The following is a 17,777-nucleotide window of genomic DNA, read 5'->3' on the forward strand; positions in this document are numbered from 1 at the left end:
TTCAGCTACGGGTGCGACCGGGGCGGGCGGGAGCGGCGGCCCCATCAACCCGGCTTCGTTGCCTCCCGGCGACCCGCAGCTCATCGCTCTCATCGTGGAGCAGCTCAAGAGCCGGGGCCTGTTTGACAGCTTCCGCCGGGACTGCCTGGCCGACGTGGACACCAAGGTAGCTGAGGCCGCCTGGGTCGAGGGGATCCGGGCTGGGCGTGAGGCCGCCACGATTGTAGCTTTGATTTCCCAAAGCCAAGAGCGAACCAAAGATAGTTCAGAAATCTCAGCAAATGAGGTTTTACACCGCTTGGGGCAGTACAGAGAGCTTTCTGAGTGATGCACACGTGGGTTCCACTCCCAGCCCAGTCGCTCCTCTGAACGTGGGGATTCGATACGGATTTTAGAACCTAGACCCTGTCTTTGCCAGGATGGAACCCCTTTAAGCCCCTCAGTAACAAACAAGCCTCAACATGTTAAGGGCAATGGAGAAAGCCAGGTACGTAGCAAGAATGCTTTAGAACTTCCACCACTTTTCTGTTCACCACTAAGGAGCCGACATTAAACACAGAATGGTTTGAATTACACAGTCATTAGCATAATATAGCTATTTACTCCTTTCTTTTCTCTAGCTCGGTGATTTACAGACTTTAGTACGCAGTTGAATTAAAATAAGTTGTAGAAACCGCACCCTTATTTTGTACTTCACTGTTGATTAAAGGGAATTTGGTGCCTATTTTAGATCCTAATGCCATAGGCCTATCCCCCTAGTAAAATGCTATTTCACTTCACCTACTTGCCAGGGTGGTCTGGATTCAATTATGTAATGTGTGTGTCAGAGTCAGACATACAGTAGTTGCTGGAATGTTCGTTTTCTCCCTTTCCAAAACTTCTCTAAGGAGACTGTGGTTTTAGGGTCAGGAAGCTCTGTTACTGGCAGCTCCTCTAGGGTGGTGATTTCTCCTCTCAGAACCTATCATGGAAATCTGTTGCCTATCTCACAGCAAGATTATGAGCTTGAAGGTAGACCTTAAAGATAAGAAAGACCTAGTCTATTCATTGAGCATTTATTGGCTTATAATGTGCTGGGCTATGTGGATACAGGAACAAGTGAGTCACTACCCTATTCTCAAAGCTTATACATTAGGATAGAAAACTCATATTTAAACCAGACATTTAAACAACTACTATATATATATATAGTAATTTTCGTATACCATTGTACTCCTCCAAGATGAAAAACCCAAGAAGTGCTGTGTCTGAAACAATCTATTTAATATTCTTTACTTAAGGCTCCCAGATAGCATTTGACAGAATTTTCAGCTTTCTCAGGACTTGGTGTTCTCAATTCTGTCACGAGTTCCCCACTCATATTTCTTATGTTCCATAAGGTTTTGTGTGGCTGAATCAATCTATGCATGTGATTAAAAACAGCCACAGAGAGTATCAAGAAGCTGTTGGGGAAGAGCAGGCTGGAGTTTTTCACACTAAGCCTTCTTTGCTATTCCTTCTGGTAGTTATCAGGTTGTTTTTAATTCTTGAAGATAGTGTTTTCAGACAGATGAGATTTTTGTTGCTTTAGCCTACTGGTTCTCAAAGTGTCCTTGGACTAGCAGCATCAGCATTACCTGGGAACTTGTTAAAAATGCACATTCTTGGGCCCAGCCCCAGACTGCTGAAGTATTTAGGGGAATGCATACTGATAATGTCAGTAATTTACTTTTCAGTGCATCCAAAATATAGACAAATAGAATAAACGGATAGGTGACTAGAGGGAGAGAGAGATAATACAGTCAGCCTCTGTATCTAAAGGTTATGCATTCATGGATTCAACTAACTGAATATGGAAAATATTTTTAAAAAATAAAAAAATACAGGTAAAAATGATACGGTATAACAACTTGTACATAACACTTACATTGTATTAGGTATAAGTAGTCTAGAGATGATTTAAAGTATACAGGAGGATGTGTGTAGGTTACATGCAAATACTATACTGTTTTATATTAGAGACTTGAGCATCCACAGATTTTGATATCCATGGGGGTCCTGGAACCAATCCTCCAAGGATACAAAGGGATGACTGTACAGTAAAATGTTAATGGCAGGCACATTAGGTCCTTTTACTTCATGAACTGAAGGGATTGTTCTGTATTGTCTAGGTCAGTTAAGATTTGGTGGTGACCATTAAGGTTTGGTGGTGACATTCACTGTCCTTCCTTCATGAACTGAAGGGATTGTTCTGTATTATCTAGGTCAGTTAAGATTTGGTGGTGACCATTAAGGTTTGGTGGTGACATTCACTGTCCTTCCTTTTTCACTAAACAGTTTCTATCATCTCAGACAAGGTGAGTTCTTTTGAGTAGTAGAAGGTATATTATCAAGATTCATGGTTTCAAGTGATAAATCTAATTTTAACTTCTTTAAGCAAAGGGGACAGTCTGTCATCTCATGAAATCCAAGAAAGGATTGAATGAACAAACTGTGCCAGAAGGGTAGGGATGCATTTGGAACCAGGGATTCTCCACTGGTGCTGTGTCTTTCATCTGTCACTGCAGAGTGGAGTCATCCATTTGATTACTAGCGTCTCTTGATTACATGTTACAGCTTCTTCCTCTAGAAAGAGACTCTTAGCTCCAGTTCAGAAAATCCCAGGGAATGTCTGCATTGTCTTGGAGTGGATCAGGCACTCACCCCTGTGGCAGGAGAACATGGCACCTACTGCCCTACCCTTATGAGGAGGGGAGGACAGTTACCAAGAAGGAGGAGTTGCTAGGCCGATAGTGCGTATCTGTGAATTTTGCTCCTCACTCATCTCCCCTCCTTCCTCTTCCCAGGTTTAGTGGAGAGTGTCTGAAAGTCTGCTCTCTTGGCCTTTTGGAAGAGTCCACTCAGGGAATTAAGGCATACTGGTTCCTTTGTCAATTTTATTGCTCTGAGTGTTAGGAAACTTTGGCACAATAATGCTGCTTAACAAAACCAAATCTCAGTGGCTTATGCCAAGCATTTGTTCTCATGCTGATAATACTGCAAGTCAACCAAAGTTCAGCTGATCTAGATGGGCTTCAGCTGGGAGGCTTGGCTGTGGGCTACAGGTTGTCCTTGGGTCTGGGCTGGGGGTTGGGGTTAGGCCTGCTGCACATGTGCCCATCTTATGCCCCAGGCCGCAGGGGTAGGGGCTACCTACCCCTGACATGTCCTCAGATGGTCACTGGAGCACAAGAGCCAAGCTAGGTAGCACAACCACATTTAAGCCTCTTGTCACTAACACTCCACCAGCCAGAGCAAATCACATTACTGCATTCAGTGTCACCTGGGTGAAGAAGTGTTCTCTGTCATGGTGGGTGGGGGGAGTGAAGTGCTGAGGCAGTCCACACTACCACACCTGGTTTGGAGAAGAGCACCTGACAGCGCCAGAAAGCCTTGGAGGCTCAAGACATCCATCCATTCCTGTGTTCGCTGAATTACTTTCTATGTTCTCCTGGTTACATTTGAGACCAAAGTTGCTCTCAAGCTCTTTTTTGAACTTATGTGTTGCTTCCCTACGCCTTCCATAGTGTTCATAGGCTTTGACTTCGGTGTACATTCCTGAGTCATGCCAAGGTGTGCATGGCCCTTTGCTTTTATGCAGGGGTTTTACTGAGCCCTTGTTTGTTGCTGAGAACACCTCTGTGAGGCAAGTGGGACAGTAATGTTTCAGTTTTATAGATGGAAATAGCTGAGACTCAGGGGCCGGGCGACTTATTGAAAGTCAGATTACCAGTAAGCAATGGAGCCAGGGCTAGAACCCATATTCTTTGATTGGCAAACAGCTTTGCCACATTTTAACCATGTGGGCACGTTGTTTATTTTTTCTGAGCCTAATAGTCTAATCTCTGAAATGGGGGGCAAGGAGAGTGCTAATAGGTACTCCCACATAGAGTTACTTGAACAGTAAATGGAATAATAAAAGTAAAGCACCTGGCAGTGTGCCCCCTCCCCCCCGCCACGGAGTGGGCGCTCATGTTAGCCATTAATTCATGACTGCTGTGCTGCGTGGAAATCTACATAGTCATGATGGAAGTGTATTTAGACTTGAAAATACACGTTTCTGAGAAAAGCAATGTTCTGAATGACTGAGTTCCAAATGGTGCATATAACTCCTGACTTTGCCTCCTCTTTTTAATATTTTAGCCAGCTTACCAAAACCTGAGGCAGAAAGTGGATAATTTTGTGTCAACACATCTGGACAAGCAGGAATGGAATCCTACAATGAACAAAAACCAATTGCGAAATGGTCTGAGGCAGAGTGTGGTACAGTAAGTAAGCAGAATTTAGAGCTTTTGAAAAGGCAGTAATCACAAGTATGATGCACAAGAAGGATGATCCAAGTCACTGTTTAGTCAGGGTTGATAGTCCTTTATGTCAAATATCACAGAGGATTTGTAACTGTCTGCTACTTTATTAAAATTAATGTTAAAGTAAGCAGAACAGTCAAATGGAATTCTTGCTGTTTATTCAGCCTGTGTAAGCCTCCTGTGTGTGCTTCTCTACTGGGTGCTTCAAAAGATATGCCAAATTGTGAGACACATTTTCTGCTCTTCGAAGTTTTCAGTGTAGTGTGACCATACATGGGAGTTCTACACTAAGATACCAGTGTTTGGAACTTGGGCAAGAGGAGCTGGGTCTTTATTCTCACAAGTGAATGTGAGTTATATAAATTCTTTAATTCCACCATGGCCACATGTAAAGTGTAGTGGCAGCTTTCAGGAAGACATAAAGTCTTATTCAAGTATTGTCCTTCATGATAACAAACTCAACCTTAGCTAATAAAGGCACTATGACAGCTCATCCAAGTGACTTTTCAGGGTCACTGGACACAAAAGTGGAGGTGGGCCATGGAATCTGGTTAAGCTTTTTCTAATCTATTCAGTCTTTTTTTGCTACTAATACCAATGCTTATGTTCAGGCCTCCTTGATCTACTAAACTCACCTGGAATATCTAAAAGCTTGTAAAGCCTGCCTCTTTAAAAATAGAAATATCAGGGAATTATGCTGACTGAAAAAAGCCAATATTGAGAGGATACATGGTACATGATTCCATTTATAACACCCATGAGCTAACTTATAGAGATGCAGAACAGATTAGTGATTGCCAGGGGTTAGGTATGGAAGGAGCATGACTTTCTGAATTGCAACACTGTCGTTTTGCTGGTTTTGATAATGTGCTGTAGTTAAAAGGTGCTAACATGAGGGGTAGCTAGGTGAAGGGTGTGGACCTCCCTGTACATTTCTTTGCAACTTCCTGTGAGTCTATTTTATTTCAAAATTAGACGTTTAAAAAAATTTCTAGAGGAGAATTTTTACTAACCAGTTAGCACTTTCAGTATGGCTTATGGCTGCTGAAATCTGAATCTTTTTAAACAAAAAAAAGCTAAAATTTGTACAAGCTTTGAGTGTTAGGGAAGAAGTATGATTATCAAAAGATACCCGATGCCTTTCCTTTCTAGAGAACAGACTGGTGGCACAGGGATCTTTCAGAAAGAAGAGGACAGTAGCTGCCTCTTATTGGGCAACTATTTATTGTATATCTTGCACAGGTCCTTACACATGTTACTGCTAATCCTCAGAAAAAAACCTATTTTACAGCTGAAGTAACCAGTTAGATAAACTTGTGTTTACCCTACCTTCTAAAGAATCAGCCTAGCATATTAAGAGAGTAAATCAAAACACTGAATATTTTGAAATATTTGGAAAGCCGCCATAATAGTATAAAGACTGTCAGCACTGCTTTTGATTTCCATAGTGCATATTGATGCCATTCTCTAGGTGTGCACATGGCACTTCTTTTTACATTCCTTTAATAGGGAATGTAACACAGAAAAGTACAGAATAATAAAAAATTAGACCATCCCTGAAATCGCCACACAGGCTGAGAAACAACATTATCAGTACCCTCCAGAACGCCTTGGCCCCAGGCATTACCTTCCTCTTCTTAGAAGTTTACTATATTCCTGCCTTTATGGTAATCATTTCCTTGCTTTTCTTTATAGTTTTACCACCTGTATACATTTTTTTTCCTATTTTTTGACTTGTTTTAGAATGTATTTAACCTGAAAACATGAATTTGGCTTTAATACTGCTGGGATATTTCTCTGTGATTCTTGCTAACATTTTGAATTTGAGGCAAACTCTAATGGAGTTTTGAAGTGAACACTTGGTACTTGCCCCTAGAGCACCCTCGCCAGATGAGACCCTGAAGAGCATTTCACTGCCCTGGCTGTTCAGAGCCAGATGCTGTAACCCATTTCTACAGGAAAGGGGGCTTAACAGGAAGCTGGGCTCTACTGATGAACAGAATTATGACTAATAAGGCTATTTAATTTTTGACTACATGGTATTTGTTCATTTCATCTTCTATTTTAGGCTCCTGGCAAGATTCCACGTTTTCCTCAAATGTTTTTAAAAGTGAGCTACACTCTTGCTACTTTGTTTTCTTGGTGTCTTGGTCAGCTGGGGCTTCTTAAACAAAGTGCCATAGGCTAGGTGGCTTTATAAACAACAGACATTTACTTCTCATGGTTCTGGAGGCTAGAAGTCTGAGGCCATGGTGCCAGCATGACCACTTGATGAAGTGAGGTGAGGGCCCTCTTCCAGGCTGCAAACTGCCAACTTCTAGTTCTCACATGGTGCAAAGAGAGCTAGCTAGTTTTTTGGAGTCCACTAATCCCATAAATGAGGGCCCCTACCCTCATGACCTAATCACCCAAAGGCCTCCAACTCCAAATAACATCACATTGGGGATTAGATTTCAACATGAATTTTGGGGGGACAAACAGTCCATACCATTAGGCTCATATATCCATTAAACACCTCTGAATCTGACTCAGGAAGCAGTTTGAAGTTGGACAGGTATTGGCTTGTGGCTAAGGAAAACTGGCTTTGCTTCATAGCTGACCCACAACCTGATGCTGACCTCGCCATGGTTCTCAGTGCTCGTCATTAAGGGCAGAGATGCTCTCTAATGCATAGTCTACCTGAAAGTGTACTTTTCAGTGTTCTAATGGCAGTGTGTTTACACTGAGGCTTCCTGTCCATAAGCTCTTAGTTACCGTTGAACCCGGGAAGCACTTACCACATTAATCAGCTTCCCCAGTTCAGGGCCTGTTTCTTGTCTCTTTTGTCACTCTACATTCACTCATTGGTTTCCTTTGCTGTCTCTAACAGGCCATTTGCCCAGTTACTGCAGGACCTATTTTCACCCAAGTAAGGGCTTGAATGGCCTGAAGGAAAATAAGTAAAACTTGCCCACATGCTTGTGATCATATTTGAACAGTTTAATCCTTTGAGAGGAACATTTCAGTTTGGATATGTATGGGTTCTTCTCCAGACTGTTCGGATGTGATTTGTTTCCTGTCACCATAATTTTGCTCATTACCCTACCCCACGTGTTTGAATACAGACAATAGTAAATTTTGACTAATTTTTGCCCTACTTAAAAGAGGATTTGGGGGCTGTATTGTAGGAGCTTAGAATCAATTTGTTTCTTTTCGGTTTGCTTGTTTTCTTCCAAGTTGTCTGAGATGTGTTATCAGTACCATTCACAGCTGAAGGCCACGTTGCATTGCTGGTGATGTAAACACTCCCAGCCCTGACTGATTAGTGTAAGGTTTGAGGTTTAGTAACCAGGTTGCTGCTAGAAGCTACTTCTGCTTTGACTATTAAGAGAATAAACGTTGAAGGAAATGGAGTCAAATCTGAGGCTTGCTGGCTTTGACAGTACAATTAAGATTTTCATCTCTATACATGTCATCAAGTGCTTTCCTGCCATGTTGTCACTTGTTTTTAGTCTTTAAGGCAGTCTGCTTAGTTTTGTTTGGTTCTTTTGTACAAGGTTGAGGTGGTAGTGGATGAGATTGTGAATTAGGAATACTAGGTAGCTGCAAGTTGTGAATTGCCCTTCAAAAGTGAATATGTAATGGCTTGAACTCTATGTGGTAAGTGGATTGTCCTTTGAAAGAACTCCCTAGAAGGGCTGTAGCTCTAACCAGGTGGATATTTACTGGGCTCTCTCACATGATACTTGTTGGGGCTAAAGATGAATCTCAAAGGAACAAAATAACAAAATGATCTGTTTGTCTCCACAAGGTCAGGGATGTTGGAAGCTGGAGTAGACAGGATTATTTCCCAGGTGGTGGATCCAAAACTAAACCACATCTTCAGGCCACAGATAGAACGAGCAATTCACGAGTTCCTGGCAGCCCAGAAAAAAGAAGCTGTGCCAGCGCCCCCTCCAGAGCCTGAGAGTCAAGACCCTCCAGCTCCATCCCAGGATGCTTCCTAAGGTCCAGTATCCCATCTTTTGTCCAGGAGCATTCATCTCTGGCTTATAGATATATAAAATGGATAGAAAAGGGGTAAGCCATAATATCGGGTATCATATTTCATATCTATTCAGAAAAGTGTTTACTGCAGATGGACTTCACCTACTGTTACGAGTCATTTTTTACTCAGAACTAATTAGAAGCATTTTCCTGTGTCAGTGACTGTGTGATTTTCTGTGCCATCAGAGCTAAACATGTAAAGTGTGAATAGATGCTTCATTGGAAACCAACTGGGATAACTGGTGTGCACAAGGGAAATTCAAATGAAAATCTTGTTTTTCTAAAGTTGTTTAAATGAGTCTCTCCCCTTAGACATGAGTTAACTTTGGTTTGCAATTTTAATATAAAATCAAGCAGTGCATTCTAAAGTGTTGTCCTAAATGGGATTCAGAATCTGCTTTGCGCTCTGCTGGATTTCCATGTATTTAGTAGGAGTTTGTTTACCACTGTCAATTATCATGGGAGTCTTCTGTTATGAGCACTCCCTTTTTTATTAAATTTGGGATTAAATTTAATTTTAAAAATCAGCTGTAGATGCACAGAAGAATGCTTTCTGCAGGTTTTGGAAGACGTTAGTAAATATGAGCAGTGATCAAGTAAACAGTGGACTCATACTTAGCCATCGTTAGAGACTATTGGAGTGTGCCTTATCCCCTCATTCTGCTATTGGCATTCTCTTTTTAAGATTCTTTAAGATGTCTGTTATTCTTAATAAATCAGGTCAGTGAGGTGAATAGACTGGGGCATTTCGAGCCTCATTGAGAGAACACTGCAAGAGCATCAGGTTTATGTGGGGCCTTCACTTAAGAGAGGGATTCTTTTTGTGCCTCTGTTGGGAGAAGATGTTGAGTTCATTATGGAGTGTAAAATGTTCTTTTTCAGTTTTTTTTCTGGTTTAATTTTAAATTCCTTTAGGAACACAAAATTAAATGAATATAGTCTCTTATCAAAAAGTAGCATTTTAATGTGATTATCTTTTCTTTTTAGAATATACCTGACATCTTTTGAAAGCTCCATTTAATTAATGGTGATGAAATGGATTCAGTTACATATGAGCACAGCTACAGAATGAAGATTAGGTCGAGGCCATCACTGATTTCAAGATTTTCACTTTCACTGTGGGGCAGTGTCCGGATTGAACAGGGAGCAAGTTTAGTAATGGGAAAGTTGACTGTGTGTGTCCCCTGCATTGTACTGCCATTTTACCAGCCAGTCCAAGGATGTGATACCCAGTAGACACTACAGAGATCTAAAGAAACACTACAGCAACCTGGGGTTGTCCTGAAACAAGCTTTTATACTTGAACATGGAGACTGCACATGGATGTTAGGGTGGTACTCTGGAATAAGCAGTAGCTACAATGAAAGAACATAACCAGTCCCAAAGAATAATGACAGTAAAGGTTAACTCACAGTAGCTATTTGATATTGTTTCTCAGAGTTGAAACTAGAATGTACAGCCATTAGCATCAGATAACTTTAATGTCATTGTGACTTTCTTGTACATGAATCTTCTAACCTATTTCCTTTCCTCGTAATAGATGACAAAACATGAAACCCTAGAATGTGTGTGGAAGCTCAGACATTAGGTATAAGGAAAAACATTTGCAGGCTCTCTGTCCAGAGCTTCTTTCTATCCTGCAAGGGCTAGTGAGTCTCAGGTGTGTTTATTTTATTCTCATGTTTGTGTTTTTTAGAAAAGTGAATGGCTTAAGTTTTATATTAAAATCGTTTGATACTCTTTACTCTGAAGCTCCAACTGAATTTTAGACCCAGGGTCTATAAAGGGTAATCTTTTTCCTCGCCTGTATGCCATTTCTATGCACAACACATGATTTAACAGCAGTGAAGGATTGGTAGATAAATTGGGATTCTTCTTTCCTTGAAGCCAGTTGGAACTCTTCTTTCCTTGAAGCTAGTAGATATAGCTAGAAGGGGCCCGGTACTTCCTTTCCTTCCCTGAACGATTGCTGACACCAGTCTTCAGTTGAGGGCAGTATATTATGTCACTGTTTCCCAGGCTTGGATGTGCAGAAATATCACTTGGGGATCTTGGAAAAATGTATGTTTTGATTCAGAAATTCTGGGGTGGACCTGAGAATTTGTTTCTGACAAACTCCCAAGAAATGCTAATGCCGCTTGGTCTCAGAACTCACTTTGTATAGTGAGCTTTGGATAATATAAAGGTTACTTTAAGAGTCTTTGGTTCTTGGTTGAGCCTGTTACTGAATATTGCTAATCTGAAATTTTAACTGATTCAGTTGTTTCCCTATTAAAATGAACCACTTTGACCTTTACTATAAATACCCCTAAATTAGGACTGTACTGTCATATTCAGCAAGATGTTTTGGCAGCGTGTGCCCTCATTTTAAAGCAAGCTGGCTACACATTTAGGGCAGGTGGCAGTTATAATCTTTTTCCCATCTGGTGGGCACAATTCCATTTCCACCTGAAACAGGTTGCTGACCTTTTCAGACACACGACTGAACAACCAAAGCCTTGAAAAAAGGCCCAAAGAAGGGGCCCTCCAGTCATCTCTGCTCTACTGATTGGTAAGCGTGGAGCGGCCAGTCTTACCAGTCCTTGTTTGCAGAGAAGCTTCTCAGACTAACTGGGGTATCTTCTCTTCAAGACCACAAACCTTTAATGGGAAACCCCTTCCGTGTGAGGCATCTATCCAGGAAGATCTCTGTGCACAGCGACTTTCTGTTGACCCTCCCAACATCTGCCTATCCAACTCTGACCTCAACTCAGCAACAAAGAGGGCAAGATCAAACAGCCAGAGAAAGCTTCATCATTTCTGCCCCCAAATGCTCAGTTGACTACATTTTGTATATTTTTGGTAGGCAGTTTTTGGTCCATCTCAGTTATCTTACTTTGCTTTTTCCTTTACTAGAGAAGGCTGGACTTGTTGATGAGAAACACCCTAATTTTCAAAATGTTAAATATGCCAAGGTACCAAAAAGTTTCTATTCTTATATATTAATCATTTTGTTATATCCACTGAGAGGCACTTAGACTAGAAATGATTTCATTTGAAAAACTGGAGCCGAACATTATCAGATTACAAAAGTAACTGTAGACACATCACTACTATTGGGACAGAAAGGTGACTTTTTTCCCTTAGCTAAGTCAAGTGGGAAGAAGGGCCCGTATTTCCTCAGATACACATAATCAAATTGGCAGGCTCGGGAGGGTGAGTTAAGACAAACAGCATTAGAAGGGTTGGGGAGAAGAAGGCCAGCCTCTTTACTTTCTCCTAAGGAAATAGTCACCAGCTAAGCCTGTTTGCATCCTCAGCTGAGTCCTCATGCTTTGAGTATTGGGTTAGTCATGCAGAACCTAGTAAAAAAGTTGTGTGTGTCCTGAGACAAAAATTCCTCCCTGAGGAAGACTAGGCACCAAAAATACTTTGCCCCTCAAGCACTCTTGCTGTAGTCATTCCTAAACAAGAAGTTGGTTGTCACTGACCTCATACCAGTTAGGCTTCTCTCCCTGTTGTATTTGGAAAAACCACCACTTGGCAAAAGCCCAGTGAAGCACAGAGCTAACCTCTCTAAGACATGAACAAATATTACCAACATTTAAAAACCCTCAAAGCATTAGCATTACAGTCATGAGGATCTTGATTTAAGAACCTGAGTGAGTGGGAGAAACATACCAGTCTTTCCTCTGCTTTCACAACACAGAAAACCAACTTCTGTGACCAAATTTTTCTCCAATGGCAAGCAAGCCAGCAATTCAGACACCAGCACGGTGTCTTCCAATTCAATTCCAACACTACCTGGAGATAGCATCAGATTGCACAGGGTGATGGCTCAGTCCCCAAGGCTGCCGCCTACTTAAGATTCCAGTCAAGTCCAGGTCTCTGGAATTTCTAATCAACCAGCTATAAATCAGTTCCCACACCCCCTTCCTTGGGTTTGGTTAGTTTGCTGGAGCAGCTCACAGGACTCAGGAAAACATGTACTTAGTTTACTCGTTTGTTATAAAGGATATTACAAAGGATACAGATGAAGAGATACATAGGGTAAGGTAGAAGGCTCTCCCCAAGAGTGCCACCCTCCAGGAACCTCCATGTGTTTAGTTATCCGGAAGTTTTTCCCAGGTCTCTTGGGTTTTATGGAAGCTTCATTACATAGGCATGATTGACTAAATTGTTGGCTATTCGCAATCAAATTAACTCCAGTCCCTCTCCCCGTCCCTGGAGGTTGGTGGGGGGATTGCCTCGGTCTTTCCTGTGACCAGCCCCCATCCTGAAGTTACCTAGGAGCTGCCAGCCATTAGCTCATTAGCATACAGAGAGACTCACCGCTTTGGAGATTCTAAGGATTTTAGGCATTGTGTGCCAGGAGATTAGCCACACTTGCCCTGTATTCTCACAGGGGAACAATCAACTAAAGCTAAGTAGCAGCTAGTTTACCTTAGACAATATGTGGGACATGCAAATGCCACTGGCTGGCATCACTTATTTCCATCACCCTGCTGGCCCATGTGGTCATTTGAGTTACTTGCCCTAGAGTGTCATTGTCCTGTGATTATTTACAATTATTCAAAAATGTCTCTAGCTACAGGACCAGATCTTGTAGACTTTGATTTCCATAAACATAGAGACTAGGTTTTCAGCTACATGAGTTGGGTTCTAAAATGTTCAAGATAGGAATGAAGTTGAAGTTCTCCCTCTAACATTTCCACCTGGGTGTCCAGATTGAATTCTTCCAACAATAACTGAAAGTGGCAGGATGTAGACAGTATGTAGAGGTGAGTCAGACTGATAAAACCAACACACGGTGTTCTCAGAAGTTCAAGTTCACCCCAAGTGGCAGTCTCTTCCAGGGCCAAAGCCAGAAGAGGGTTTGGCAGTGTAGGCTGATCAATGTAGGTAGCTTAAAATTTTTTAAATGACAGCAATAGATTGGGGATGGTAGAAGTTAGACAGTGGTCAGAGAGGCTGAATGTGGCAGTTTATCCAGCATTCTTAAGGAAGCAGCATTTAGGTCTCTATAGAGATGATTGTAGGGGGAGCAGGAGGAGTTTGTCAGGTTCAGCATGACCAGGGCTCTTAACCTGATGGCCATCCTCACAACAATCCTGCTAACTCATGGAATATGCCGGCTAAAGAGTCTTGACTCTGCCACTGCTCTGGGCTGTGTGAGTCACGATAGATTTATGCTGCAGTAAGTGATCAAAAAACACCAAAATCTCAGTGGCCTAACAGAACAAGAGTTCCTCATAGATATAAGGTGGCCATGATCAGGCAACACTCGAGGGCAACTGTTCTTCATGCAGCTACTTCATATACTGACTGCTTCAATCTTTTAGCTCCATCCTCTTAATCCAAGACCTCTTCCACAAGAGCTCAGCAGGGAAAGAGAACATTGAAAGGTCTCAGAGGAATCAAATGATATGGCCTGTGAGTGGTACATGGCACTTTCATTCACAGTCCATTGGCCAGAACTAGTCCATGTGGCCAGGCCTGTGAGTGATACATGGCACTTTCATTCACAGTCCATTGGCCAGAACTAGTCCATGTGGCCTCACCCAACTGCAAGGCAACAGACAGGTGTAATCCACTTGTGCCCAGAAGGAGGGGAGAACTAAATATGGGTGATGGCCTGTGAGTGGTACATGGCACTTTCATTCACAGTCCATTGGCCAGAACTAGTCCATGTGGCCTCACCCAACTGTAAGGCAACAGACAGGTGTAATCCACTTGTGCCCAGAAGGAGGGGAGAACTAAATATGGGTGAGTCCTAGCGGTCTACTCAGTATGTCTTCCTGACCACTAAATAAATGGCATGTCTTTCCCACCAAGAAACTAAGCCTGCTTCACAGAAGATGATCCAAAAGTGCCGCCTAGTCACTGCAGCAAACTCGAAGTTTGGGATGTCTCTAGGAATTAATTAGGCAGCTCTTCTTTTATTAGACCTAAGAGCTAAAAAGGCAAATTGGCTGCCTGATATCCCACCTAACATGCAACAGAGGAATAATTGGAGAGGGGTAGAATGGAAAACGTTGCAGTTCCTGGGATTCCAAAATCCCACAGCACTGCTGTTTTGAGGCAACTTAATCTAGGCATGGCAGATGTTCCTTGTTTAGGACTGGGTGGAGCCTTCTTGTTCCATTGCGGCCTCTGGCTTCACCCTCAGCCAAATTCCTTCATTTCCATTATCCTTCTATTCCATCCTCTTTGCCACACCTGAATGTGTGGAGAATCTGTTCTCCTTAGAAGTCATGCAGCTTTCTTAATCCACATTCAGCCTCTAGGAGACTAGAGACCCAAAGTTTAAGTTTTGAACAGACTTGAAACCTGGGCTTATGGGTTTGTTGTTGTTTGTGTTTTGGTTTTGTTTTGTTTTGTCAGAATGAATCCCAAAAATGTAGTAGGAGTTCTACGTAATCGATTCCAATCAGCAGCACTGGCAGAATCCATACTCACTTCTTTTTTGTGACTTGATTCTCGAGTCTGTTGTATTTCTTTGGTTTTGTACATTTATACCCTCTCTAGATTTAAACCTTGAGTCCGTGGGGCTTCTGTGCAAAAAAAAAAAAAAAAAGCCGTACACTTTTTTCCCTGAGCCATTCTGTCTAGCTGAAAAGTTTGCAGGGTTACCACATCCTTACCACTGCACTGAGGCCTTTGTCACATAGGCATTCTCTACATTTGTTTCTTGCTGTTTAGGTCCCAAAGTCAGTTAACTTATCCAACATAAGTCCTCAAATATTTGGATTATCACTCTTCTCTTTAATTTCTGCTTACAAACTGGGAAACTTTTCTTTGAGAGCCTGTGTAAACATTGATGTTTACCTGGTTTCCCCAACTGTAACGTTTTGCAAAACAGTAGTATAATATCACAACCAGGACTGCCTTATTTAAAAACTGATGGCCTCTGCCTTTATTTCTGGCTATTTGCACATCAAGATGTCTTTTACGAGTTTGTCAGTGCTATTATTGAGCTTACTTTTAAGGGTAGTCAATAGGTTTCGTTTTGATTTCTTTTTCTGTTGTTTAATGGTTTGTTCATTACGTGTGTGTGTGTGTGTGTGTGTGTGTGTGTGTGTGTAGGTGTGTAGCACTAACAAGCATGCCAGGTAATGAGCTTTGCTGTGGGACTATAGCAGTGTCCAAGATAGATATGGCCCTTCCCTTCCCCTAATCATGGTTACATTTCACTGGTTTCCCTGAAGCTGAGAGTAATGATGTTTCAAATATCAAAATGCTACAGAGAAGACAGGAAGATAAAGAGGGAGACTTTTGCTAAATATATCGACAAGGACAAGAGCAGTTTGAATGGAGAGCTGGGGAGTAATGCAAGATGTCAGCAGACAAGAATGCAAAACAGGAGAAAATAGTGGCTCCCTCTTTGGTAATTTGATCTGTCTGTCTATCTATCTATCTGTGTATTTAAATGGATAGTGCTTCTATGTGGGAACACATTTAAAGGGTGCAGATGGGTTTAACAGTAAGAAGTTTCCCACCAGTATCCCTCCAGTCTCTCAGAATTGCTCCCCAGAAGCAATCACTATTACTAGTTCCATACTTTTCTCTGTAGTGACAATCTGTGCATGTATGAGCATGTAAGATTTTATATCTGCTTTTAGCTGGGACATGTTCCACCTCTCTACCTGTCCCCAGAGGAAGTACACAGAGAGGAGAAGATAGCAAGCTCTGGAGCTTTGAGTGGCCAACAGGTCTTGGGGCGGGAAGAGGGGAGCTGGGGAAAATGATAGCACCCTGGCAGAGTTGTGGGGTCAGTGACGAGGAGGGATAAGAAGAGGAGTTAACCCGTTTTCAGTGTTTACCACGTGCTGTCCGTTACAGCCATTCGTCCTCACCAACAAAGAAAGAAACAAGCACTTGCCTGAGATTATTCAGTGACAAGTGTCAGAACTGAGAGTCCAAGCCAAGATTCACTCCAGAGCCTACCTTTTTTTCCCCCAATTTTTACAAAAATTGAGGTAAAATGCACATAACATAAAAGTTAGCATCTTAACCATTTTTAATTGTCGTTTGTACAACCAACACTATCATCCATCTCCAGAACTTTTCATTTTCCCAAATTGCGACTGCGTACACGTTAAACTGTAACGGTCTGTTCCTCCTCTCCCCCGGCTCCTGGAAACCACCGTTTTATTTTCTGTCTCTGAGTTTGACTAATCTGGGTACCTCATGTAAGTGGAATGATACAGTATATGTCCTTTATGATTGCCTTATTTCACTTAAAACATGCTCTAGGTTGTAGCATATGTCAGAATTTCCTTCCTTTTTAAGGCTGAATAAAATTCCATTGTATGTACAAGAGTACTTCAAAAAGTTTGTGGAAAAATAGAATTAAAAGATAATACAAATCTTCCTATGAACCGTTTGAAGTACCCCTGTATCCTTGTGTATACCACAGTTTGAAAAGCCTGGCTTTTAATCACACCCTGAACTAAGATGCCCAAATCTTAATAGATAATTTTTTTTTTTGGCGGCTGGCAAGTACAGAGATCCAAACCTGTGACCTTGGTGTTAAAAGGCTCTGTTCTAACCAAATGAGCTAACTGGCCAGCCCAACCTTTTAAAAACTTTTTTTCTTTTTCCTTTGAAACATTTTCAAACTTACAGAAAAGTTGTAAAGTTAGTACAAATACCTTTCCTGAGGTTCCCTGAGGCATCCTGAGCTGGTGTCCAGTGTCCCGTTTGCTTGGTCTCCTCAGCAGCCGTGAGGCAGAGAGACCAGGATAAGGAGGCCTATGGCATGTGGCTGGACATGGCAGTGCTGAAGAAGCGGAAAGTGCAGGTGGCTACAACCTGCTGAACAAAATCAATTGAGGACTGTTAAAATAAAAAACATGTTACAACAACTAAAGTCATTTTTTTTTCTTTTTTGTGACTGGTAAGGGGAACGCAACCCTTGGCTTGATGTTGTCCGCACCGCGCTCAGCCAGTGAGCGCACCGGCCATCCCTATATAGGATCCGAACCCATGGCGGGAGCGCCGCTGCACTCCCAGCACCGCACTCTCCCGAGTGAGCCACGGGGTCAGCCCCTAAAGTTATTTTTTGAGACATGAAAATGACTTCCAGCTAAGATGGCCAACTAGATGGTCCCCAGTGTCACTCTCTCCCACAAATCAACTAATTTACAACTATTAAAAAGCACAACAGCCAAGCTGGGGCTACTAGTGCTCAGGGGAAGAGGAGGAGAGACCTACAGAGTGCATGAAGGCAGGAGAAGCCATGATGAGAGAAAGAAAAAACCACTCTAACCATTCCAAACCCTGGCCATTTCCAGGCTGGAGCTGCTGAGTGTGCAGAGCAGGAGCCAGCAAAAGCCACTGCTGTGCCCTTTGGATGAAGTTGCTTCGAGGTGGCAGGGGAGAAGAGGGACTTGGTGGCCCACAGGCCAGCAATACCACTAATAGGGTTCCCATAGACCCACATAA

General features: G+C 42.2%; 1 protein-coding gene across 1 annotated transcript in view; it reads left to right on the forward strand.

Moving 5' to 3' along the window:
• Positions 1 to 10,149, forward strand: part of BOD1 (biorientation of chromosomes in cell division 1) — a 10,644-nt gene extending 495 nt beyond the window's left edge. Inside the window, exons 2-5 of the mRNA XM_008570031.1 lie at positions 6 to 166; positions 4,162 to 4,286; positions 8,116 to 8,312; positions 9,339 to 10,149. Coding sequence (XP_008568253.1) covers positions 6 to 166; positions 4,162 to 4,286; positions 8,116 to 8,311 — 482 coding nt within the window. The 3' untranslated portion in view covers position 8,312; positions 9,339 to 10,149. The remainder of the gene's footprint in view (positions 1 to 5; positions 167 to 4,161; positions 4,287 to 8,115; positions 8,313 to 9,338) is intronic.
• The last annotated feature ends 7,628 nt before the right edge of the window (positions 10,150 to 17,777 follow it).

Source organism: Galeopterus variegatus, unplaced genomic scaffold (assembly GCF_000696425.1).
Source record: "Galeopterus variegatus unplaced genomic scaffold, G_variegatus-3.0.2 Scaffold560, whole genome shotgun sequence".
Lineage (NCBI taxonomy): Eukaryota > Metazoa > Chordata > Mammalia > Dermoptera > Cynocephalidae > Galeopterus > Galeopterus variegatus.